General features: G+C 39.2%; 1 protein-coding gene across 2 annotated transcripts in view; it reads right to left on the bottom strand.

The window, feature by feature from the left end:
• COLEC10 (collectin subfamily member 10) overlaps nt 1-26,050 on the bottom strand; it is a 170,933-nt gene that overhangs the window by 58,299 nt on the left and 86,584 nt on the right. For both annotated transcript variants that reach the window (XM_059995098.1, XM_059995099.1), the window contains one exon: nt 6,835-6,930. In XM_059995098.1, the coding sequence (XP_059851081.1) occupies nt 6,835-6,930 (96 nt within the window). The remainder of the gene's footprint in view (nt 1-6,834; nt 6,931-26,050) is intronic.

Raw genomic sequence — 26,050 nt, 5'->3', positions numbered from 1 at the left:
TTGTTAAAAACAAACAAAAAGAAAAGCAGAACGAAAATTCTCATTGAAGACATCTTGCAAAGCCACACATACGTGCTTGGGTCTTTGTGGCAACGGTTAGCTCTACTATGGCCATGGTGTGTGACCTTGCTCATTTTCAAGTACACAGCATCTCCCACCCACACCGCCTTTTTAATCCCAAGCTCTTGTAATAGGTTGTGTGGATTTCCTTATGGGAGGCCAAGTTTTAGAATGGACCTTCAGATTCTTCGCAAGTAAAATGTGGCTCTTTACCTTCAACGAGAAACTTGTGCTTTCATTAAGGTGACCGTATAAATTATCTTCCAAATCACACAATTGTGAGAGCAGATGGGGTAGTACTGATTATTACAACAGGACAACAGGTGCACACTGAACTACTCTTGGCAAACTAGGATATGGGATCTCCCTAGCTTTAGTGTTTCCCATATCCACAATAGTAAACATTCCCCTGTACAGGTATTTGTTCTATTGTGCATTTTTAAGGTTTGTTTTTGTTTTCTTACTTTGAAAGGCAGCATTATATAGTGGAAAGGTAGAAAAAAATACAAAGAAGAACATCTGGGGGTCTGAGTCCTACTTCTGTGAGCCAAAAAAATCATTGTCCTTTCTTGGATTTAGTATTTGCATCTATTAAAAGATAGAGTTGGGCTAAGTCACTATGAAGTTTTCTTCTAGCCCTAATGGTCTAGGATTTCTTTGCCCCCCAGATATCCATTTAATGTGTGTGTGTGTGTGTGTGTGTGTGTGTGTGTGTATACACACATATATACATGTCTATATACATATATAAAAATAGAGGTCAGTTATGAAAAGAATATGAAGTTTCAATAAACATTGAATAAGAAAACAACCAGAATTTGAGTCTGGAATACACTGTTGGTAATGTTATCTTTGAAAAAAAAAGCAAAATTGTTTACCTATATTGAAAGTCACACCCAGACACATAATGTCACAGCAACTTGGTAGTTCAGTACAGACAGGAAATGTTTTTTCATGTGTGTTTTTGGCAAAACTCTACAGCTTAGGGTACTGGTGGGTTTTTTTGTTATAACAGAGTCTTTTATGTGGCAAGGTCACATTAGACGCTGTCTGGTTGCTCCTGGTTACGAAGACTTTTCCTATTTGACTCACCTTCAATTTTTAGGCAAATTCTCTGGCTTCCTGCTATTGTTTCTGGTGTCTGCAAGTCCTTGCAATCTTTTATGTGTCTTTTGAGAGGAAAGTCTGAGTGATAAAAGTGTTACATGCCCCGTGTAACTTCAGAGGTGTTAATGATTAAAAGCATAAAAGTGGTTGGATAAGAAGCAGAAACAGAATTTATCAGAAATTCTAGATACTTATCTAGTTTAATAAATCCCCCATTTAAATGATCAGTGATGAGCCTCATCTACTTTCCGCATATGCTACAGGCACAGTTTGGGACAGTGTTTTGTCTTTCCATAATGCTTGTCTGAATTCTAACATTTCAAAACTTCCTTAAGTCATCTTGCTGAGCCAGGGAGACAAATACAAATATGGGTGGTTTCTCTCTTCTGCTACGACTCTTGGTTGTAAATTTTAGGTGCAAGATTGCGTCTTCACTTGATTACTACAATACGTTCCTACCCAAGCTGCAGTATAAGGAATAGTTAAAAAAAAAAAAAAAAAAAAACAGCTTATTGAGCTATGAGCTTAACAATGTGCTAAGCATTTTCTACATACGACCTCAACCAATCCTCAAAATGATCCATTACATAAAATGAGGTTCAAAAAGATCATTTACTCAACCAAGTTTGCACAGCTGATAAGTGGCAAAGCCAGGATTCAAACCCAAGTATATCTGAAATCCAAACCCTGTGTCCTGAACAACTATAGTCTTATCTCAGGGTATATCATGGGGTGACAACTTCCTTCTCTACATTTGCACAAAGTCTTATGTTTTTAACACTCTTACTAGCACATCCATTTAGCTTATTGGTCCTCATAATGTTCTACTAGGGCAGCAGAAAGGGTGGATGTCAGGTTCATTTTATAGATGAGGATGCTCAGAGAGGATGGTCCAGCATCACAAAGCTAGTCATTTGTAGTACCAGCAAATGAACCTGTGTCTTTGGGCTGCTGCCCTAGTGAAAAGTCCATAAAACCAGAGTTATTTCTTGAAAGACTTTTTAAAAAGTAAGATAAAACCTTAAAGAAACAAAAATTCAAAAGCATAATTAATGAATCATAAATAAGGAACAACTGCCATATTAATCATAAACGCTAGAGGTAACATTTAACAAAATCTGGTTTTTCCTTCTTGCCTATTTCACATCTCAACCAATGTCTGGCCAGTCTGAATTTGTGACAACACCAATAAATGATGGTAGGTAATATAACCCAGACCTCTATGACTCCCTCTGTCTTGTCATGCACCACCTTATATTGACAGTCTGTTTTTCCTACCAAATTCTGATGTTAAGTACAGAAACCATTTCTTATAGGTCTTCCCGCAGAGTGGTTGCTCACTAAAAGTTTCTTGAATAAAAGCAGAAGGTGTTGTTGTTAAGACATGTAATAATAACATTTACTGAGTCTTGTTTAATATATACCAACCACTCTTGTAAGGACTTTAGCTGTATTAAAATATTTAATCCTAAAAGCTATCTTATTTTACCTCAACCTCACAGGTACAGAAAATGAGGTACAATCAATTCAAACAGTTTTCCAGAGTCATAATACAGTAAGAGGCAAGGTAAAAATTTGAACCCACTTAGTACAGTTTAGGAAAATTAAGAGTTCAAACTCATTAGCACTCAGCAATTCTGTTAGGTGGTATTCTTTTAGTCTTGGATCCATTTCATAAAAATATTGAAACTGCATTCCTATAGTGTTTTTCTACTGAATTGATGTATGGAGGAAATGCCATTAAAAAAAAAAAAAACCTTCAGAGTCTCCTGCAAGAATTAAATGGTACTCCATCATTTGCAGATCAGACTGGAAAAAAGAAATGCTGCTCCAGCAGGTTCTCTCCTGAGGATCTGACAACAAGAGCCAGCATTAGGTGGTGGTAGATAATAACATGGGTTTTGGAGGAAGGCAAATAGGTTTGAAACCCAGCTCCATCCGCGTTTGGGGCTAAGTTCCCCAGAAGTCCGCTCTTAGACAAGCATTTGTGTACCCCTTTTGCATGGTGCCAAACTAAAGGTGAAGTTTCACCCGGGTTATGCCCAGGCATAACCCCCTATGTTCAGATGTTAGTTCTATTCTATGTGAGTTATTCTCCATTTGCTCCTGTTATTTTTTCCTGGGGGACTGTCCTTTATAGACCAGATCACAGTCTCACTTGCCTTATGGCTTCCAGGTTTGAATTTGCCAAATTAGAGAGGGGCACCAGTTGGAGATCAGGAGGTAGGGAGAGAGAAAAGTGGAGGTGTTCCCTCCACACTCCCCCTGCAGGGGCATAGTTTGACAGTGGCTCTTTCTTCTATCAATGGCCACAACTCCCGTTGAATGACCCTCTTGCGTACAGTTAAAACTCTTACTCTTGTGGATCCCAAAACCCATCTCCCCCTTCTGGTCCTCCGCCTCTGTTGATAGTTCTTGGTGTTTCTCCATCTATTACTGGTTCCTTTAATCCTGCCCACACCTCTCTGTAAGTGGTCCTTTCATCAAATTTTCTTTGCTCAAAGCCTTGAATATACATCTTGCCACTAAGGACTTGACTAGTAAATCTCATATCTGTATGGGTATTCTCGTTATGGATTTAAACAAAGCAGAAAGTCACAGAATACCTGTTTTACTACATGTTTCCCATTGACCTTCCTCTTTCTCCCTACATGCCACTGGACTAGGAGGGATGGGCTTTTGCTCTTCTCTTTGTGATAACTACATCCCTTACATCATATCCTGAATTTCATTTCAAATGGTTTAGAATAAAGCAAAATTTTCAACCTTCCACCTTGATGTGCCAATGAGATATTAAAGAATTTAAATATTAAAGATATTAAAGAGAACAACTTTTTCTCTTTAAAGGATGTCTGCTTTTAGAGAAAGATAAATACCGTATGCTAACACATATATATGGGATGTAAGAAAAAAAAATGTCATGAAGAACCTAGGGGTAAGACAGGAATAAAGACACAGACCTACTAGAGAATGGACTTGAGGATACGGGGAGGGGGAAGGGTAAGCTGTGACAAAGCGAGAGAGAGGCATGGACATATATACACTACCAAACGTAAGGTAGATAGCTAGTGGGAAGCAGCCGCACAGCACAGGGAGATCAGCTCGGTGCTTTGTGACCACCTAGAGGGGTGGGATAGGGAGGGTGGGAGGGAGATTCAAGAGGGAGGAGATATGGGAACATATGTATATGTATAGCTGATTCACTTCTTATAAAGCAGAAACTAACACACCATTGTAGAGCAATTATACTCCAGTAAAGATGTTTAAAAAAAAAAAAAGAATGTCTGCTTTTAAGACTATAGCCATGCTAGGCGCCCCCAAAAGGAAAACAAAATAATAACTCATTTACGAGTCAAGCCCAACTAATGATGCCATTGTTGTGGTTGGCATCTGCTTTCTTCTTTCTGGTGTTTTATGTCTCATGACTTGGAGTTGTTATAGCCAAACACAATTTACAGGAAGAAAGGAGTAGAATACATCCATTTAATAATTTAATATTATCTCTACTGCTTGGGCCAGAGATAGATAATTCCTTTGAGGTCCACTCACCTCACCTCTCATTTTAAAGATACGAAGGTGAATAAAATAGTACCATTCTTACGATAGGCAGAATGTCGGCCCCCAAAGATGCCCATGCTCTCATCTTTTAGAATCTATGACTACTTTAGGTTACATGGCAAAGGGGAATGAAGGGGGCAGATGGAATTTAGGTTACTAATCAGCTGAACTTAAAATAAAGGCCTCATCTTGGATTATCTGGATAGTTCAAATGTAATCGCAAGGGTCATTAAAAGTAGAAGAGAGAGGAAGAAGAGAGAGGTAAAGAAATGGCAGCATGAGAGGACTTGGTCCAATGTTGCTGGATTTGAAGATGGAGGAAAGGGCCCCAAGCCAAAGCTTCTAGGAGCTGGAAAAGGCAAGAAAACAAAATCTCCCTCAGAGCGTCCAACGTTAAATAACTCCACCAACACCTCGATTTTAGTGTGGTGAGATCCATTTGGGGGCTTCTGACCTCCAGAACTGTGAGATAATAAATTTACATCATCTTAAACTATTAAATTTATGGCAATTTGCTAGAGCAGCAGAAGGAAACTAATATCATTCTAAACCAAATACCCTTACGGCTTTAGCTTAGAGTTTTAATTGGTAATTATTTACTTAGCATCTTCTATGGAACACGCACTATGCCAGACACTGGATATATAACAAGAAATGAGACAGCCATAGGTTCTCTCCTCTTAGGTCTTATAGACTGGAGAAAGAGTCAGAAAGTTAAATCACATGTATATGTATAACTGAATCACTTTGCTGTACACCTGAAACCAGCACAACATTGTAAATCAACTGTACTCCAGTATAAAATAAAAATTAAATTAAAAAAAGAAATTTAAATCAGCTTTAACATTGACATAGGGGAAGTGCTATCCAGAGAAGGGCAGTGTGCTATGGATGACCTAGCAGGGGGTGTGACCCTAGGAGGGGTCAGGAAAGCCTTCTGTAGAAGCGACTGTTTCAAGTTGAAAACTGAAGGGTGAGCAGAGGCAACTGACCCTGGGGATGTAAGTGGAATTGGGCGTTGAGGTGGGGCACAATAGATATAAACAGAAGTAAGAGCGTGTTCCAGAATAAAAAAGAAGGCCTTGGTGAAGCCAAGAGAAGGTTCTGCCTGACTGGCATAAAGGCTTAAGAGACAGCATGGTGGGAGAGGGGGCTGCTGACGTCAGCAGGGGCAAAGGGACAATGCTATACGTGCCACAGACTGTGAATCCCGAGCCTTCAGAAACAGAATTTGGGTGATATAATTTAATGCTATTAGTAAGACGGCTACTCTTGTGTATATTTAATTTTATGTATATTGTAATTTTCTATATAAGTTTAATGTATATTATAATTTTATATGTATCGTAATTTTATGTATAATACTTAGACGGTCGTGCAAAATTGCAAAGAACTCAAAGAAAGGTAATGTGGCTGGAGATAAGCAAGAGAGGGAGAGCAGCGTTTGAGGGGCAGGGTCTGGTAAGGTTGGGAAACAACTCAGGCGTGTTTATTAAGTCGTGTGGACAGGTTAGCTCAAGAATAAGATATCCATGATTGATCTGAAGATTCACAAAGGTGGATCACAAATTCACGAATGAATGAGAATGAGGGTATAACATCACCATTTCAACACCAACACCCATTCATTGAAATACGTTCTGAAAACAAGTCTAAATACCAGGTTGCAGAGAAAAAGGGGGAGTGAATGTACATAAACCCCCGTGGTATTTTGTTCAGTTGTTCATTTAGTTAAAGTAGTACTAAGATTAAGTCTTCACATCTCCTGGAAAGGGAAGTTTAATGGAAGAATGTTGATTCCCATTATGCCATGCCCGTTTTCTAAAATTACAAGAAGCTTCTTAAATCCCCCATTTAAGTCCACTGCCCCATCCTTTGACTTTAACCAGAGCACAATTTTTGATACCCTTAAGGGGAAAGAAGGTGACAGAAGAAGGAAAGCTGGTATTTTATCATGTCAGTGAATTTACTGTGTACCTAATCCTATTACATTCTCTCAGCAACTTTAGAGAAGTTGAATAATACTCAAGGTTATCAAGCTAGAAACGGCAAAACTGAGATGTGAGCCCCGCTTGGTCTCATATTAAAACCCAAGTTTATTCTCATTACCGTGTTCGTTTTCAGGCTCTCTATTCAGCAGCAGAAGAGAGTGAGAATCAGCTTTCTTGCTGCATCTCCAAAGTCTAGGGATATGTCCAGAAGAGCCTAGAAAAGGGAAGAAGAATGTTGAACTCCTGAATAAATTCAACTTCTATTTATTGAGCTTCTGTTAAGTGCCAAGATTCATGTTGTGGATGAAAAAGATGAAAAAGACATGATGAAAAAGACAGGGCCCAAACCTTAGGACAGCTAGACAACAAAATTTTGTATTTAATACAGTCACTTGAGAGAAAAAAATACAGTTCAATGTGATCATTGCTTTTATGGAATGAGTATCAGTCAGAGAAGGCTTCCAAGAATAATAATCTAGGTGTACACGGGCAAAAGAAAAGTTTCTACCAAGGAAGTTCATACTGTGTATAGACGCTTGAGATGATCAATTTAGGATTCAGAAAACTTTGGGGACTGAGGATCTAATGTAGAGCGTGGTAATTATAGTAACCATGGGAGGTGATGAATTAAGTGTTAATTAATTTGTGGTAATGATGTATCAAATCGTCACATTGTACACTTTAAATACACACAATTTTATTTGTCAGTTTAATCTCAATAAACCTGAAGGGAAAAAAAAACCATTTTGGAGAGAGCAGGAATGGAAACATCCCATCACCTCGAATGCCATTTATATGTTTGTAATTATTCCCATCAACTATGCTTTGTATATGAGTAAAATCCCATACACCTGGGAAGAACCAAGTTAAGTATGATTTCACCTCTAGGGCTGGTGTCTCATGAAAGCACTAGAGTCCAGCCATCCTTCAGAAGATAATTTCCAACAACCAGCAGTGAATAATTCATTAATAATGAAGAACTTGGCTTAAATAACATTATAAAATGTCAAATTCAGAAACAAGAAATTTTTTCTGGCATTTATTTATCCAACAACTAGTTATTAAGTGCTTCATCTGTGTCAGGCACTGTTCTGGGTTCTGCTAAAAGTGTGATGAATAAGTTAGATATGGTCCCTCCCCTTAGATAACTCACAAAATAAAATAATTAGATAATGGAAAAGATACACTTTACCAGAAAAAAATACAGACTTTTCTCCTAGATAGGTATAAAGGTTGTATGGGTCCTTATCTGGTTTGGAATGGGTGATTCTGGAAATCAATAATGATAGAAATCATCTTTGTGTTGGGGTGATGTGAATTTTTTTTCCCCTTCAGATCTACTCTTTTCAACTGCCCTATTTGCTGTGTGAAGTTGACCCATATGGACCCCATTGAAGGGGAATATATTTTGGCTTCTGCTTGGCTAAGTCAACGGGAAGCCCCCGTGACACTGCAGGGATGGGAACTCTCATGATACCTTGACCTTCAATGTAAGGCTACTGCTCCTCTCAAGGTGAACTTCTCCACGTGACTCCCCTTGAGGTCCAATATCTTCTCTCTCCATTATGGCTCAGAGGTGGTAACAACTCAGCTGCTATTCACCACCTGCAGATTATTGCATGATTCCATGGGTTTCCCCTCTATCCACTTGCATCATTGTAAATAGTCTCTTTGTAAATGACTCATCCTTAAATTATTTCAATTTGAGTGTGTCTTCTGTTCCCCTATGGGACCCTGACTAACACCTTTGCTGTACCCAAGTTTCTATCCTTTATTTACTTATTCTGCTTACATCGACTGACACCACACCTTCAACCTGGTGTAGAGGACAACACTCACATAGCGACAATAGAATACCTGCCTAAAATAAGCACTCGCACATACTCTTAGTAGGAACTTAATTTATATATATGTCAAAATTTTAAATGCACTTATCCTCTGACCCAGAAATACCATGTAAGGAATTTATCCTGTTCATTACAGTGTTATTTGTAGTAACAAGATACAGAAATCACTGGTTGTATACATTATGGTTTATCCAAACAACAGGATGATGTGCAGATGTTAAAAAGAATACAATAGATCTGTATGCAATAATATTGAAAAGTCTCCAAGATATGTTAAGTGAGAAATCAAAGTACTCAATAGTATTTTATATACCTATTTGGGTAAAATATACAATATAGTGGGTCTGCTATATGACTGGGTCTACACATAAAATTTGTTTTTGTTTTCGTATTTTTTGGACATATTAAAAAAAAGAGATTTGAAAGGGATATGACGAGAGACTAGGGAAGGGAGATTGTTACTTCACGTTCTTTTAGCTTTCTGTGTCTGTTTTACTTTTTTTAAAAAAAATAACGTGTGCTTAAATTAATTTTTTTAAATAACATAAAAATAGAAATAGAGATGTAATTTCAACCCCCTGTTTTGCTTAGCTTAATAGAGGAGTTCTGAAATAATAGTCAGAGGAAATAACTCCCTAAAACAAATTTACAAGAAACAATATCAGTACATTAAACAATATCACTTGTGAAACCTGAAAGGGGGGCATTTTACTCCACTTATATCACATGAAAATCTACTGAAACTGACTTCAAAGGCTGAACCACAGGTCCTTGACAGCCACCAGGGGCCTGTTAACATAACCTCTGCCTGTTTCCTCTTATTATTTTTGCAGTGCAATTATAACTGAAAGTTCCCAAACCTTGTAATTGTCAACTAACTTTTGGAAAATGCAAATGGTTGACCAAGGATTTAATGGGAAGGCCCCTCCCACCCTCTCTGAACTTCGTGGTGGTCTTTGGGTACAAAATGACCTAGCTGCAGCAATTCTCAAAGATGAGCCAAAGAAGAAAATAGTTGTCTTTTCAGAAAGGGTTTCTCTGTGGACATCAAAGATCGCAGAGAAGAAATCTGTATAATATTATTTCCTTTTCCCGGAATTTACTGGCATCTATCCAAGGATTTTCACTGAAAATTAACATCCTCCTGTATACAGATAGGTTTGATATCTGAGCTCAACTGGCTCAGCCCATTTTTGTGCAAACGATATTAATATTCTGTCCATGCCTCAGGCACTCTTTTTAATCCAGCACAGTTTCATATCTCTTCTTCCTATTTCTGCTTTTCACAAATAAACACAACCAACCATAGATAGCGGATATTCCTGAAAGTACCAAATAATAGCTAATGCACATACAAAGCATTCTGAGCTTAAATTTCCTTTTAGAAGAATTCAGATCATAAGCACTGTAATTTCTGATAGAAACTTCCATGCACACAAGCGTATTGCATTAAATATTTTCCATTCTTCTTGCTTATTGACACAGCATCTATTGTGATTGTTACTCATATGCTATAAAGAGGCTAAAGAGGCAAAAAGGTGGAAGAAAACATTCCGTAGGTGGTCTTGCTCAATGAACAGGGAATACTATGTTATTTGTATTACTTCTGCTAACTCAAAGTATTAGTCTTTGCTGTTTTTGAATGATGTGATTAGTTCTCATCTATTGAACTACAGGTAGGCACTGGACTAAGCATATTACATGTATTATTGCATTTCAACTGCATGATAAACTTTGAAATAAAGATTCGATTCCTATTTTACAGATGAGAAATGGAAGTTCAGGAATAGTATCTGGGCTCCACACAGCTAATAAATGGCAGAGCCGGTGTTTGTCTTCAACGTACATGTCTTTTCTTCTAAAGCCCAAGAGTGGGACTAACATCACAGAGCTTTAAATGACCAAAGTGGCCACTATTTTATCTCTAAAGAGAGTGAATTACCCCAAAGCCCCAATAACTTCCCTGCAGCCAAAATGAACCAGCAGGTAATATCCCAATGTAAAAAACCAAAGTTAGACATTTCTGAGATTTTTACCCCCTGATATTTTTCTGTCCCCATCTGCAGCCTGAAAAGACCCTTCTGTGGGTTTTCCTGGAAATATTCAGACTCTCCAAATCTCGACTTAGAAGGGCTTCTAGTCTACCATATTTGGGCAGCAGAACTACAAGGTGAAAGAGAGATGACAAAATTCAAGAGAACACATCACAAAAAGTCCCTTTCTGAATTGTTTTAAAACACAGACAATGGCCAAGAAGACCTTTGTTTATTAAAGAACAAGCTTTTCCTTTTCCAGAGAAACTGCTCTTATTACTTTCTCTATTAAGAAAAGGGCAATACTTAGGCTGAGTACAAAACCATAGCCATGGGCTTCTCTGGTGGCGCAGTGGTTGAGAGTCCGCCTGCCGATGCAGGGGACCCGGGTTCGTGCCCCGGTCCGGGAAGATCTCACATGCCGCGGAGCGGCTAGGCCCGTGAGCCATGGCCGCTGAGCCTGCGCGTCCGGAGCCTGTGCTCCGCGGCAGGACGGGCCACAACAGTGAGAGGCCCGCGTACTGCAAAAAAAAACAAAAACAAACAAACAGAAAAATTCATAGCCATGAGGATCTTGGAGAAGAGCTTTAAAAAATGCATGAACTAAACCAACAGCCACACTGACTGGACAATGGCATGCCTTCCTTTTGGTGATGTGCCTGTCCTCTCAGTAGATTGTGTGGCTCAGTCACCATATCCCTTTGAGCCCAGAGTCACTATCAGAGTGAATACTCCGTTATACAGTCAAAACCACAGAATGCAAAGGTTGAAGGGGCTACAGAGCCTTCAAAAATTTCAACTTTTCCAATTCCTCCCTACCCTAGCAACCCATCCCTCAACGCATATTCTACAGACGAAGGGTGACATGATGGTTGCCTTGCCACTAGATAGCTAAACGAGGACTCTAAACCGAATTTCTGAATTTCCAACCCTCTGCTCATTCCACAACATGGGAGGACTTCACTTTGAACCCTGGTTAACTTCTTAACAGTGGGTGACCAAAGTCTCTAAGTCTCAAATTTCCTCATCTGTAAAATGGGAAGATTAATGGTACTTGCAGGTTAATGCTGTGCTTGATACACAGTAAGTGCCAAGTTAATATGTTATCACCATCATCATCATCATCATTATTAATACAGTGTTTTCCAAATCAAAGTCTTATTCCCTAAGATGTCATATATATGGGCTTTAAAAATTACATTTAGGGCTTCCTTGGTGGCGCAGTGGTTGAGAATCTGTCTGCCTATGCAGGGGACACAGGTTCGAGCCCTGGTCTGGGAAGATCCCATGTGCCGCAGAGCAACTGGGCCCGTGAGCCACAATTACTGAGCCTGTGCGTCTGGAGCCTGTGCTCCGCAACAAGAGAGGCCGCGATAGTGAGAGGTCCGCGCACCGCGATGAAGAGTGGCCCCCGCTTGCCACAACTAGAGAAAGCCCTTGCACAGAAACGAAGACCCAACACAGCCATAAATAAATAGATAAATAAATTTAAAAATTACATTTACCCTCTATGAATGCTCAATTGTCACTGTAAGTTGAATTAAGGTCAAGTGTAGCATAATATATACATAATATGTAATTCTTCCTCCTATTTATCCTTCTTCTGGATTAACTTCTAACATGATCAACAGAAAGAACTCTGAATAACCAGGATAAGTGTTTTCAGTAAGACACAGGGGAATGGGGAGGCCCTCTGTATGGTCTGGCCCTTCATGTAATTTACCCCATCTCCTTCAACTACATGTTCCATGACAGTCATCAGCGTCACTATTCACCAACTGATATGCTTATGTGAGAAATACAGTGATCTTTTTCAACTACTTTTCTACTTTTTCATCCAACGCTTCAAGTTAATCAGTGACTTCAAGCTAATCCTCTAAGTTTTATCACTGTAATCTGTGTGTAATCTACCCCTTCTCTCCATTTTCATCATAATGACATAAATGTTGACTCTCATCATTTATGACTTTAATTATGCAAGAATCTCCGATTACTTCCCCCTCCCCATTTTCCACACTGCCGCCAGAGGTGACATCTAAAGCAAGAAAATAAGATTGTTTTTCTGTTTTGTCAATCAAAATCATTCAGAGGCCCCAACTGTCCACAGAATAAGGCTTAAATTCCTCGACAAGACATACAAGACAAAAAGCCCTCTTCAGCCTCAATTCCCAACAATTTCCACATCAAACTGTATGTCCAGAACATGTTGAAATACTTGTAGTTTCCCAAACACACCAAGATTTCTGGCCTTAATTCTTTCTTCTGATTAAAATGCTCTTCTCATTACACTATCTTGTTTGATAATTAACTTTTATGTATTCTTCAAAACTCAGCTTAGGTTATACCTCCCTGAAAGCAGCCTCCTCTGTATCTAACAGCGCCCTGTTCTCACTTCCCAGGTCTCATTACTGTGAATTTTATATGCCTCTATTACTGTACTGTTTTGGAATTCTTTACTTGTCTCTTTCCTCCACTAATTGGAACTTTCCTGGCTAGAGGGTAAGTGTTTTCTTCTTGTTGGTACCCTCATGTCTATCCTAATACCTGGCGGGGAGTGAGTACTCAAATGATTTGTTTTAATGAATGAGAACCATCTAGACTCGTGACTGATAATCAGTTATTGCCACGTGATATTTCATTTGGTCTGCATATTTCAGAGATGGAATGTTGGAGGAAGCTCCATGTACCCTTGGTTGTGGAGTGGATTCTCACAACCATGAAACAGGGTGTGCACAACCACAACTCCAGAAACCTTTAATCTGGTCTGGAATATGATGTAACACTGGCACCACCCTACGTCTTTCCTTCCAAAGAATACATTGGACCTTTAAATATGGTTTCCATCTGGGGTGATTAGAACCCAACATGATGTGATGCTCTCTCACAACTTCCATCCCTCCATCCCAGAGTCATCAGTGGAATTTTGAAATCTTCATAGAAAATACAGGATGAATAATTATAAATACTTTTTCACACAATAACTCCAAATTGTAGGTGAGGGGTAGGGTAGTCGTTATCTTTGATGTGAAATATGGTTAGTTCCACAGGCATGCATTCACATGTTCACAGCTTTATGGTAATTTGTTGATGGAAAGCACTACAGTTTCTTAAAAAATTTCAAAACAACAATATGATAATAAGTACTGTTTATGTGCCAAGACTTACTCTAAGCTCATTACACGTATTGACTTACTTGATTCTCCCAACAACCACAATGAGGTAACTACCATTATTCCCTCTCTCTTAGTGATAGAAATTGAGGCTCAGAGATTTGTCTTTGTTCATCTTTTAATTGCTTGTACCTAGTATGGTTAACATTCAGATAATTTCTGAATGAATGAATGAATGAATAAATACCACACTACCATTAGTTAGCCATTGTGATTTTTATTCCTGTCAGCGGAAGGAAAATAATGTTTCTCTACCTGAGATGACACGACCACATATGAATTCACGTTTGAAGTATCTTTCACTTTCTCAAAAAGAAGATTATGAAGCATTCTCATTTTAAAATAGAGATAACAGCTCCTTAAGTTTCTGTGTCATACACTTGACATTTCACTTTTTCCAAAAGTCTGTCCTTTACACTACTGTGCAATTTCAGTATGATATATGATATGTATCAAACCTTTCCTTAACCATGTATCCAGCAATTAGTCATTTAATGTGCCAGACACTCTCCTAGATGTCAAGGAAACCAAGACGTATACGATAAAGCTCCTCTTAGGAGCTCATAACTAAATGGAGGAGACATGCAGGCAACCACGATAATACTCGTATCTGTTAATACTGAGTACATGCTTAGCGCATTTTGTACATATTTTCTCATTTAATCTTGACAGGGAACTTCCAAGGTAAGCTGAGAAAATCAAGGGTGTAATTGGTCCAAGGTCACTTAACTAATAAAGGCTGAGTTAGGATTTAAACCTAGGACTGCCCAATCTCAGGGCTCACCGTAAGACATTATGAGACAACATGTTAAGGACTTTAATCCAGGCTGAATAGAGAAGGCAGGGTAACATAGAGGAGAGAGAAAGTAATTTTTCCACCGGCAGAGAAAGGAAAGTCTGTGTGTATTTCTACACTCACATATATGAGTTGAAGAAAGCTTCATAGAAGAGAAGATATTTTAGCTGTGGAGAGAAGTTAAACCCACAAAACAATCGGTTAAGGTCCCAGAGCTATGCAAGAGATTGATGACTTCAAAGTAATTAGCACAATATTGTAAATCAACTATACTTCAATTAAAAAAAAGAGTAAATTAGCTGTTGCTGGAAAATTAGTTACATATAAGGGAGTGGCAATAGATGATGTGGTTGTCCATATGCTAAGAAACTTGTACTCTGCCTTACTGGAAATGGGATTTTAAGCAGGAAAATGATGGTTGGGTTTGAATTTGTATAAAAGATCATTAGCTATCTATAAAGGATTATTTGGGAAGAAGAAAGATTGGAGGCAAACACAATAGTCTCGACAACAGCAACTAAGGATCTGACCCAGAGAAGTAGCAAGGTTGGGGCTGGAGAAGAGGTCATGAGTAAGAAAGATATTTAAAACAAAGAATCAATAGAATGCATGGATTGAATGTGGGCATGCTTATGGTTTGGCAATCTATTGAATTTAGCCCTGTAGCACAAGGTTATTTCTGCAGCTGTCTTGAGTGGCTATGGAATTAAGATAATAACTGATTTTACCAGGCACTTACTATGTGTCAGATATCATTTTAAGCCATCACAACAAACCCATGTGGTAGGTACTATCATTATTCCCATTCCATGGCTATAGAAAGTGAGGCACAGAGAATTTAAATAATTTCCCCAAGGATATAGAGCTATGGTAATGCAAACTGTGAAGCTCTGCCCAGACTCCCTTTAGGATCAGGACATATGCCTCTAATGGCTGGCAGTGTTGCTACCTGACTGTCCTCAGCTCCTAGCCCCAGTAAGGGAAGACAGCCACATTGCCCAAAGTCATGATACCCTTCCTAGTGGCAGCCTGCAACCAATGATTGATAGATACAGGGTTACAAAGGCCCTCCCCAGCTTCACTTAACTCTGAAAGCCCATTCCAGCTTCACACAAGTTTGGCTTTGATGAGAATCCACATAGCTCTACTTCTTTTTTTGCCCAATCCTGCTTCCCTCCTTAATCCCCACAGTGTTGATCTCAAGAGCACTCCTTAATTAACATCCTACACACCTATCTTCATCTCAGAGTCTGCTCTCTGAGGAATCCCTTCTGAACAGCCACCAAACGAAAGGGCTAGCATTTGAACTCAGATAGATTGGTTATAATAGCCATGGTTTTAAACACTTTTCTATATAGCTCTGCAAAGTCAAAGACCCTAGGGCAATGCCCAGGACTGCAGAAATGATTCTCAACTCATCATGACTTCTACTTTTTGTATTAGTTCATAATGCAGAACAGTCATTCAATAAAATTATACTTGAAAAGAAGATAATTGAGAAGATGTTGAACCAGGTACTGTCAAAATCAAGGGAGGAGAAGGTTTCGAGAAACAGGAACTAGTCAACTACGCCAAGTACTGAAGGAAGATTAAATGGGATAAGGACTAATAAACGTCCAATGGCTCTGGCAATGGGATGGTTTGAGCAATCCAAGTGAGTTCTGTTGACGTGACATAATGTAAGCATAAATTATACTACTGTGTTACAGACAGAATGGGATGATGAGAGAATGAGATGATGAGAGAATGTAAAGATGAGGAGTGATCGTAAACTGTGATGTCAAGGAACTTGGCTTTCAAAGGAGCCAGGATAGAGTCTTGGTGCTTTCTAACATTGCTCATGTGTTAAGGTTGAGTTGGGTCTATGTCTGCTGCATAAGCACAAGAAGCCTGGAGTAATACGGTTTGTCATAAATTTTAAGCAAACATCTGAGCTTCTGTGAACACTCATTTGCACCACATCTTCTCCTTTCTCAAGAACTGGAGGTTCCCAGAAGCGAATCCTCAAACCCCACACTGTGATGTGGTCAAGCCGAGTGCTTAGTCACTTTGTGCTTGGTGTCCGTACTGTCGATTTTTTGGAAGCCCAAGTTTCCCCTAACATCTTGCCCCGCCATTACACTATGAAGCACACCAGGAACTGTTTCAGGTAAGAAGTTCCTGACCCAAGGCCACAGGGGTGGGTGGCCCAGGGGAATTAACCACAGAAAGTATTTCCCACAAACCCACAGAGCACAGAACCCATGTTTGAAATGCTGGTGTTTGTGCTTGTTTATTCTCAGCAGAGTGCAGTACCAAGCATTATGTAAGAGAGGCAAGAGCAGCTAAAACTTTAAAAAATAATCTCTGTGGTAAATTTGAAAACAAATGTTGGACTGGAATATTTCAGATTTTCCACTCAGCGGATTGAATTGCTAGATATTTCAGTATCACTTTCTTTCCATTTAGCTTTGGAAAGCAAAGATAAAATGCATGACCTCACAGTCAATTTCCACATTCTGGAAGGAACAGACACTGTAGATTTGAGCTGGAGACCGAGCTCTGAAGTATGGTGCTATGCAGATGCAAATACGTGCTACCTCAATTGTATGAATATCTTATAGAAAGTGGGGTCTTTTTGTTAGTTATAATAATCCGTGTAAACTCCCAGCTCACTGTAACTCACTGTAACTGGGTTGAGAGATGACATGTCAATGGTCTTGCCCAGACCTCTTGTAGCTTAAAAAAGACCAGTGTGAGAACTTGATAAATTATAAAACCTCCCTCAGGTTCCCTTTTGAACCATTTTAACAAGTATAACTTTTATTCTATAAAACTTGGAAGCAAGAAATTTCACATTATTCTCTTTCAGTAAATCAGATGGCCTGTTCTGACCCTCCATGTTTCTGAAAAAAGTAAGAAAATGTAACCAAGCTTCAATATGACACTTCCTCCTCAGTGTAATACAAGAACAGTAGAGGTTTCATGCCATCTAGGATATTCAATGAAGGTCACTCTGCCCACTACCCTTAAAAGGCACCTCATTATAGATGTGTCTGTGTGCACATTTGTGTATGCGTGTGTGTATGTGTGTTTGTATGTCCACGTGTGTTTTGTGTGTTGGGGGGAGGAGGCAATTCTACCTGAAGGGCTGAGCCTTAAGAGTCAGCGCCCAGCATCCCAAGACCATCCATGTGGCCATTCCCATTTGAGGTCACACACATAATCGAGGCCCTACAAGGGGTCCTACTATTAAAGACCACGAGTAAAATGTCATCTCCCCCAATCTCTGGGAAAGCTCTAAAAATATTTAAAAAGGTTTTTTTCCTGGGCTTCCCTGGTGGCACAGTGGTTGAGAGTCCGCCTGCCGATGCAGGGGATGCGGGTTCGTGCCCCTGTCCAGGAACATCCCATGTGCCGCGGAGCGGCTAGGTCCGTGAGCCATGGCCGCTGAGCCTGCGCGTATGTTTTTTCCTAATTTGTTCTACTTCCACCTTTCCCAATTCTTGAAGCCTTTCTTCATAAAAAGTGAGACCAAAGGTCCCAAAGAATATTCTAGGAATGGGTAAGAAATAAATGCTAGGTAACCATTAACTTTGTCTTTTGTCAAAAGCTACTTGTCCCCTACCCAACCAGAGGCATGGAAACACAAAGTTTAAAACACTTTCTTGAAATGGAAGCCTGAAAAAGTCACAGTTTTTTCTCACAACAAAACAAATGTAAAATCTAAACTGTGCTGTATACCCTTCACCTCCCAGCCCTTATCACATTAGCATGTTTCTGACAAACAAGACCTCCCAGAAGGAATATGTGTCTGTGTGCTCTGGACAAAAGCAGCTGGAGTACAGGACTGTCACAGCCTCTCTTAAAACAAAAACAGCAACAAAAAATCCTGCTTCTGCCTCTTACAAAGCTCTTTCTCTGATTTCAAAGGAGGGTTTGTAATTGTAGCTTTCACAGATTGTTTTTACATCCAATAAATTGATTGAAAGATAAATACAGAATGGGGTGCTTCTTTTGCTGAAAGATGTAATGATTGAGATATACATTCTAACAGAAACAACATCATTGTTCCGTTTCACTAAATGTTATCCATTCTTTCAACATCACTAAAATTTAAAAACAGAATATTTTCCAATTTTCATAGAAATCACAAAGGGAGAACTAAGCTGAATACTTAACGTGTTTAGAAACTGGGAATTTTAAACCATTCTCTGGAACATAAATAATCTCAGTTTTAGTTCTGTTCATTAAATTCTATTGCACCATTTCTCCTTCCACTACTCAGTCACTTTTATCCCACATTTAAAAAGTACTCTCTACCAAGCTCTCTGCTTCTCTCTGAAGTTTCCTTTAAAAATACCAACCTCAAAAATATCTGGTCAGAAATATCATCCATTTATTCATTCTACAAATGGGATACATAAATGAAACAAATAAATATAGATCCTTGCATTCTTGGAATTTATATTGGGGGAAATGGATGGAAGACAGGCAATAAATAATAAACAGAGTAAGTAAGTAAAATACATGGCATACTACATGGTGATTAGTGCTACAGAAAAAACACAGCGGAGTCAGCAATATTGGGAAGAGAGAAGTGGCTTGTGGTTTTAAATAGGGTAGTTGGGTGAGCTTTACTCAGACAGCAATATTTAGGGAAAGGTTTGAAGCAGGTGCACGTACAACCAGGTGGGTGTCTGAGGGACGAGCACGGATGACGGTAGCTGCCGCTAATGGATCAGGTGTCCAATGAAAAGGTCCTCAAGCAGGAGGTGCCTGTTGAATAGGAGGAAGATCAAGGAATCCAGAGCGAGCAAGGGGAGACTAATAAGGGGCAATGCCAGAAAGACAGAAGGAGGGTCTCCTGGCATTTTCAGGATTTTGGCATTTACTCGGTGAGATGTAAGTTGCTGGAGGATTTTTTAACAGAAGAACGTCACGACCCTTCTTACATTTTAGAAAGACTACTTTGACTGCTGAGTTGAGAACAGTCTGGGGAGGACTGGTTAGAAGGCTACTGCCAAGATCCAGGCAATAGGGGATTGTAGTTCATACAAGGGTGGAAGAAGAGGAGGTGGTAAGAAGTTCTCACTTTGTCACTTTCTAGATCTTTTTTTTCAAGAATATAGATCAGTTGACTAAGCTGTTTTACATACATCAACCTATGTAATCTTTGCAGCAAACCTGTGGATTATGTGCTGTTGGCTGCATGGTACAGAGGAACATATTGTCTCACGGAGGTGTATTGATATCCCCAAGTCATGTCACTGATAAATGACAGAGCCAGGCTCAAAATTGGGGTCAAAATTTAACTCTAGTAATATTTCCATGATGTTGCAGTTGATGGATCTGGAAAGAGAAACTGGACCATAAAATAACTTTATTATTTCACAGTCTTGTTAAGGATGGGTCTTTCCAGGAACATATGGCGATGGTGGCTAATAAGTTTATAGGATTTCTAAGGGCCTTGACCTGAGATGCAGATTCAGCCAGGATGAAACCCTGCCTATTCCACTTCCCTCCAGAGGGAAGCCTTCAGCCTCTACTGGCTCCAGCAGGAGTAATTCCTGCCAGCCCCTATGCTTTGACTGCAGAGGACGTTCATTCTCTGCCCCTAAACTCCTTATAGAGTGTCCCTATCTTAGATATAATTGCTGCTGTACTTCATCTGCAGGGACTAAAGTTCTATGACAAATGAGAGGACCTGTTTATGAAGTCTGCAGTGCTGTGAAGCCCTTTAAGAAAGTTTAAGTCCTGTTAGTATAAATCTGGAAATAATGTAATACATGTCCCCTTGACAGAATAGAAGAATAAAATGTCACCATCTGCCTTTCCCCAAAATAATATGAATGGGGCTAACACCATGGATTTAAATTGAGGCAGCTTGTAAAATTAAGGAAATAGAAAGTACAAAATTCATTCCATCAGAAGTTTATTGATTTTCCAATTAACACTGAAGGTTTGCTCCTAAAATCTGTGCTTGCTGGCTCAGAAATGAAGTATGCCAGTGGATAATAATTGACATGAATTGCTACATTCCATATATCATCCACAATGTCAAAATGACTGGTAATGAGCAAGTTCTAGTTGTTTAAACACTCTACAACTGAAGTAGCATCATTAGAAAAGATAAAGATTGCACAGCATGAAATTTCTGTGCATTTTTAATGATTCTAGTTTAAAACAAACATACAGAAACAATATATTTCTAGGTGAATTTGATTTAAGCATACTAAAGAGAAGCTTAGTTTCTCAAGAAGGACTAGGCACTTTTTAAAAAAACAAAATTTAATTAAGTACAATTTTTGGAACTGATTCAAGATTGCTAGTCTTTTAACCTTCAGGCCATTTTAGGATGCCTATAATGAAAAACTGCAAAGAATCTTCACCATTATACTTGTGCCCATGGGAAACTGGTGGACAGAAATCATTTGCTAACTCAGCTACCTTTTTGTATTGCCTTTACTGAATACACAGCTTCAGGGTACTAGGTTCATCCACAACTGCAGAGATACTATTAAGCTTAACTGTTAATCAGAACCTTGGAATTTAACACCTAGTATTTAGCAACCTGTACTAGGTATCTGTGTGCATCTCTTAGGTAAACACAGTTACAAAACAAACCTGGAAACCATTACTCTAGCTTTTGGAAAAGTTAAAAACTTCTAAAATGTTTATTTGAATAGGGAATTTTTAATTGATGTATTCCAAGCACCAAAAACAGTTCCTGGTAAACAGTTGGGTTCTCAATAAATATTTATTGAATGTTGGTTAAATGAATAGATGTTCTATTTTTTGCACCAACATTTAATCATTTCAGCAAATGTGAGTGCTTACTCTATGCTAAGCAATATGCTAGGTCCTAGGAAAGGTAGAATGAGGCAGAAGAGCCAAAGACCCAGTTCACAACCTTAAGTAGCTAGTGACCTAGTAGGGCAGGATAAAAGGAGGCAAAGAAGCCAGGCTAGGAATGAGCTCTGTGTGATCATGGAAGAGAGGACTACTGCCTGTCTGAGGAGGTCAGACAAGACTTTGAAGAGGACAGGATACTTGATTTCGGTATTGTGAGGGAGACATGCTGAGAAATGAATGAAAACTCACAGCATCAATGATGAATCAGTTTCCTTTCTCTTTCTTTGTTTCTTCCTTTCTTTTTTCTTCTTCAAAAGTCAATTCTTATCACTCTTTAAGAAGCCAGATAACATCAGACTGAAATTTTAACTGGGCTGCAAAGCTTTATTAACTGCTTGTTTCTTGGATTAGGCCTTCAAACGAACACGATGTATTAAATGTCAAGCACTTAGAGAACGAACTTATGGTTCCCCGGGGGGAAGGGTGGGAGGCAGGGATAGTTAGGGAGTTTGGGATCGAGGTGTACACACTGCTACATTTAAAATGGAAAACCAACAAGGACCTACTGTACAGCACAGGGAACTCTGCTCAGTATTATGTAACAACCTAATTGGGAAAAGAATTTGAAAAAGAATAGATACATGTATATGTATAACTGAATCACTTTGTTGTACACCTGAAACTAAACAACACTGTTAATCAACTATACTCCAATACAAAATAAAAAGTTAAAAAAAAATGCCAAGCACTGTCTGTGCCCAGTGTCAGGCACTCATCAATGTAGGAGGCAGCATAATCCCTGCCCTAGAGGATACCCCTCCTGTGTGTCATCTGAGCATGTCCTTGGGTTGGGAAGACCTCCCTTCCCTCAGGAAAAAGCTTTGAAGCTGAGACCTGATGAGTGAGAGTAGAGACAAACAGGGGAGGAAAAACAAAAACAAAACAAAAAACAGGAGTGGGTGGAAAGGAGAGAAAGACCTTCCAGGACGAGGGAGGAGCACGTGTGATGCCACCCATTCCCATAGGCTCCAAAGACCAATTTCTTGGGAATCCTTAAAATGAATGGCTTCAAGAGCAAATGGAAAACAGGTTTTCCTGTCACTCCTCCCCCACTTGACTATCTCCCCTCACTGCACTGACAGCCTGTACTGACAGGGAACTTGCTTTCCCTTTTCCGGTATTCTCCGCCCACTGACCCGGAAGTTGCAAGCCGCAGGTTTCTTGGAACTGCGAATATTGTTTGAACTCCAGCTAAAACTGGAGATGTGTTTTGAGTCACAATATGCAAGCATATTTATACCATCTGTTTATGACACTTACAGGTGGACACTATGATTCATTACACATGCTGCATACTAAACATAGACTCTTGGAAAATCCTGAGCCCTGGAGATTCGCTGGGTACCAGTCAGTGTGCAAAAGGAGAAGGCAGTGAGAACCTTTTCTTAGAATTTTATAACTTGTCAAATAAAATCCTTATCTTGAAGAAAATGTTTTTGAAAGTGTTTCATAAAATGGATTAAGTAGATGAAGATGGAGGAAGTAGAGTGGCAAAATATATACTATTATGACCAGTTATGGAAGATTCTACTCTTCTGTGGGTTGTACGTATGTATATACAAATGGGCACATGTATTAAAGAATCAGAAAATATTTGGTAACTATGGGGCCAGAAACAAGTCATCTCTGTGTCAGAAGGAAGGATTCGGTTCTGAGACAATTACTTCTTTCTCCTCAGTAATGTTTCTACCTGATTTGGACTTAGCTTGTGCTTCTTATCTTCATATGCAAGTAATTCCTTAGTTGTTTTTTTTTAAAATCATATCAGGACCCTTCTGATCCCAATACACAGAGACCTAAATATCGAGCCACAGGATATATCCATCCTTTTGTTTTTAGAGATGATTCTCCCTTTCTATAAATTAGGAATACTACCACCACAAGCCAAGGCTGGTATCACTTCAGCCGTTCTCTGTTTCAGCCAAATGTTCAAACTTTTAACAGCCTCATAAATAACAACTTGTAAAGTAGTTTCAATAAGCATGTATCTCAAAGTCAAGCTGTCTGGTGGGGACCCGTCCCCTTGGGGAAGTAGAAACATCCAAAAGAGTCAAGGAAGAAAGAACTCACTGCTGTATTCAATTAGTTGAGAAACCATCAAAGTAAATAAGGCAATACCTTCAAGAACACACAAAAAAGGAGGCAGTGAAGTAGAACAGATTAAAAGAAAAAGGAGAAGTCTGTTTTAGCTACCAAGTGACCCCAGGGGTGAAGAATAATTTCTTCTCCAGGACAATTTTAGTAAAGGTCTCCTAGCAAGACGGCTCGGTGGAAACGATTTCTTTTCATGTTTGTGGGGAACTGATGAAGTTTGCAGGAAACACAGGCAGTTTAATTCCAAACAAAGTACAGTAGGTCAGTTAGAGGGAGCAACTTCAGAACTCTTCTGTCCTCTCCTAGAATACTAATGGCTTTGAGAAGTCCCAGTGGTCATGATGTAAGTCACTTACATCTTAAGAGACAGTCCAGAGGAAAAGTTCCTTAACTCTGTATCAACTCAAGATGGCTTTCACAGAATTCTCAGCCGTCTCAAACAGATAGCTAATAATACTCATCTCACAAAATTATTTTCAGCCGTAAATTTTTCAGTAACTTTACTGAGGCCTACTACCTGCCAGGATTTGTGTCAGGCTGAAGAAATGTCCAGATACACAAGGTCTCTGATTTCAGGAGTGAGAATGAGAAAAGTATCATTAGATATTTATACAGTTATTAATATAAAATCACAGAAGTATGACTATAGTGTTATAGAATCATCAAAGGGATAACTCTATCTGGAAGAAGCAATAAATAAGAGAGCAAATTCCAAAGCATAAATCTCAGTAAGAGGTTCAGTGAATATGCTGTAAGTTTTCCCTCAATCACTGCCTATGTACCTGTGAAAGCCACAACAAATCAATCACTGCACTCATTTTGACAGAGCTGAGTTTCAACCTCAGAATCCTTCTCAACACAGATGATCACCACCAATAAGTCAAAGCTAGTATGGACCCTACTTGCTAATCTGGCTCTCTACAAATGCAAGGAATTGTTATTAGTATAGTTTTGAGAGCAGTTATCCATCCAAACTGCCCATTGTCAAAGGGTATCAGTTGGATCAATTATTTAAAGGGCACAAGACCAAGTATCAGATGATCCACATTCATGCCTTAGCTTTGTGACTGTGGCTAAACCTTACATCAAAAATTCCTTCATTGGGGCTTCCCTGGTGGTACAGTGGTTGAGAGTCCGCCTGCCGATGCAGGGGACACGGGTTCGTGCCCCGGTCCGGGAAGATCCCACATGCTGCGGAGCGGCTAGGCCCGCAAGCCATGGCTGCTGAGCCTGCGCGTCCGGAGCCTGTGCTCCGCAACGGGAGAGGCCACAACGGTGAGAGACCCGCGTAACGCAAAAAAAAAAAAAAAAAATTCCTTCATTGTCAGAAATGGGAAATTATTCTGAAAGTGTTAAATGTTAAATATAAAAGTAGTATATATAAGAGTACTTTGAAAACTGAAGTGTTAAACCAACAAAAGATGTGGGTGATCATGATAATGTCCCTCATTATACTCGTGGTATTGGTTTTAACTAATTTTTCCGTAGTATTCTGGGAATTCTCCCATGGCATTACCCCTCCTCCCCACCTTGCAAAATCCAGGATAACTATATTAAAATGAAACTCAAAGGTATCCTTAAAGGGGAAAAGAAGTTTAAAAATGTGAAAGAGGGAAGAGATGGGAGAGGTCCTGTGTAGTAATGTAGTGGTTTCAGAGCAAGGGTTTGGAAGCCAGATTATGTCGGTGTGAATCTTGCATCTGCCACTAGCTGTGTGATCCCGGGCAAATTACTTACTCTCTCTGGTCTCTGTATTCTCATCTGTAAAGTGAGGTTAATAGAACCTGATTCCTAATGATGCTGTGAGGCTCAAAGGAAATAATATGTGTAAAGCTTGCAACAGTGCCCATTACGTGCTTAGCACACAATAAATAGGAGACATACTTTTATTCATTAAATAGAAATTTGTTGCATGTCTGCTAAGTGCCATATCCTCAGCAGTGTGCGACTGCTTCCCTCAACTCTCAACAAATCTCAGATTTGTTCTGTTTAAGATGAACATTGCAATAGGATGAACCTAAGGATAGTCTGTGTTTCTTATCAAGAGAGTTTCCTAGCTGTGGGGAAAAGATCAAGAGTGTTTACAAAATCTGTAATCTTAAAGATAAAATACTGTGTAAAGGAGAAGTCACCTTTCCCTCTCTTCCTCCTTCTTCCCTCCCTTTCTCTTTCCTTCTTTCCTCCTTTCCTCCCTCCCTTCCTCCCCCTTTCCTTCCTACTATATCCTTTGAGAGTTTATTATGCATTAGATTCTATGGTAGAAATCTTAAAATTTTGTGCTATGGTGAATCCCTCAGAAATATTGGGAGCTTTGTTATTGCCCATAAATCCAGTGATTCTTTAGAATGCAGCTTAAATTATCCTGTGAAAGTGTAAACTGATTCATTGTAGTAAAGCATTAAAGGTTAGTTTCCTAAATTCTAGGGTCTCCAACGTTGTTGTAATATTCTTCTTTATCAGAAAAGATATTATTGAGGATTAATCTCCAATGAGTATAATA

This window comes from Delphinus delphis, chromosome 17 (assembly GCF_949987515.2).
Source record: "Delphinus delphis chromosome 17, mDelDel1.2, whole genome shotgun sequence".
Classification (NCBI taxonomy): domain Eukaryota; kingdom Metazoa; phylum Chordata; class Mammalia; order Artiodactyla; family Delphinidae; genus Delphinus; species Delphinus delphis.
The sequence above is the reverse complement of the archived record's forward strand: the minus strand, read 5'-3'. Positions and strand labels throughout refer to the sequence as shown.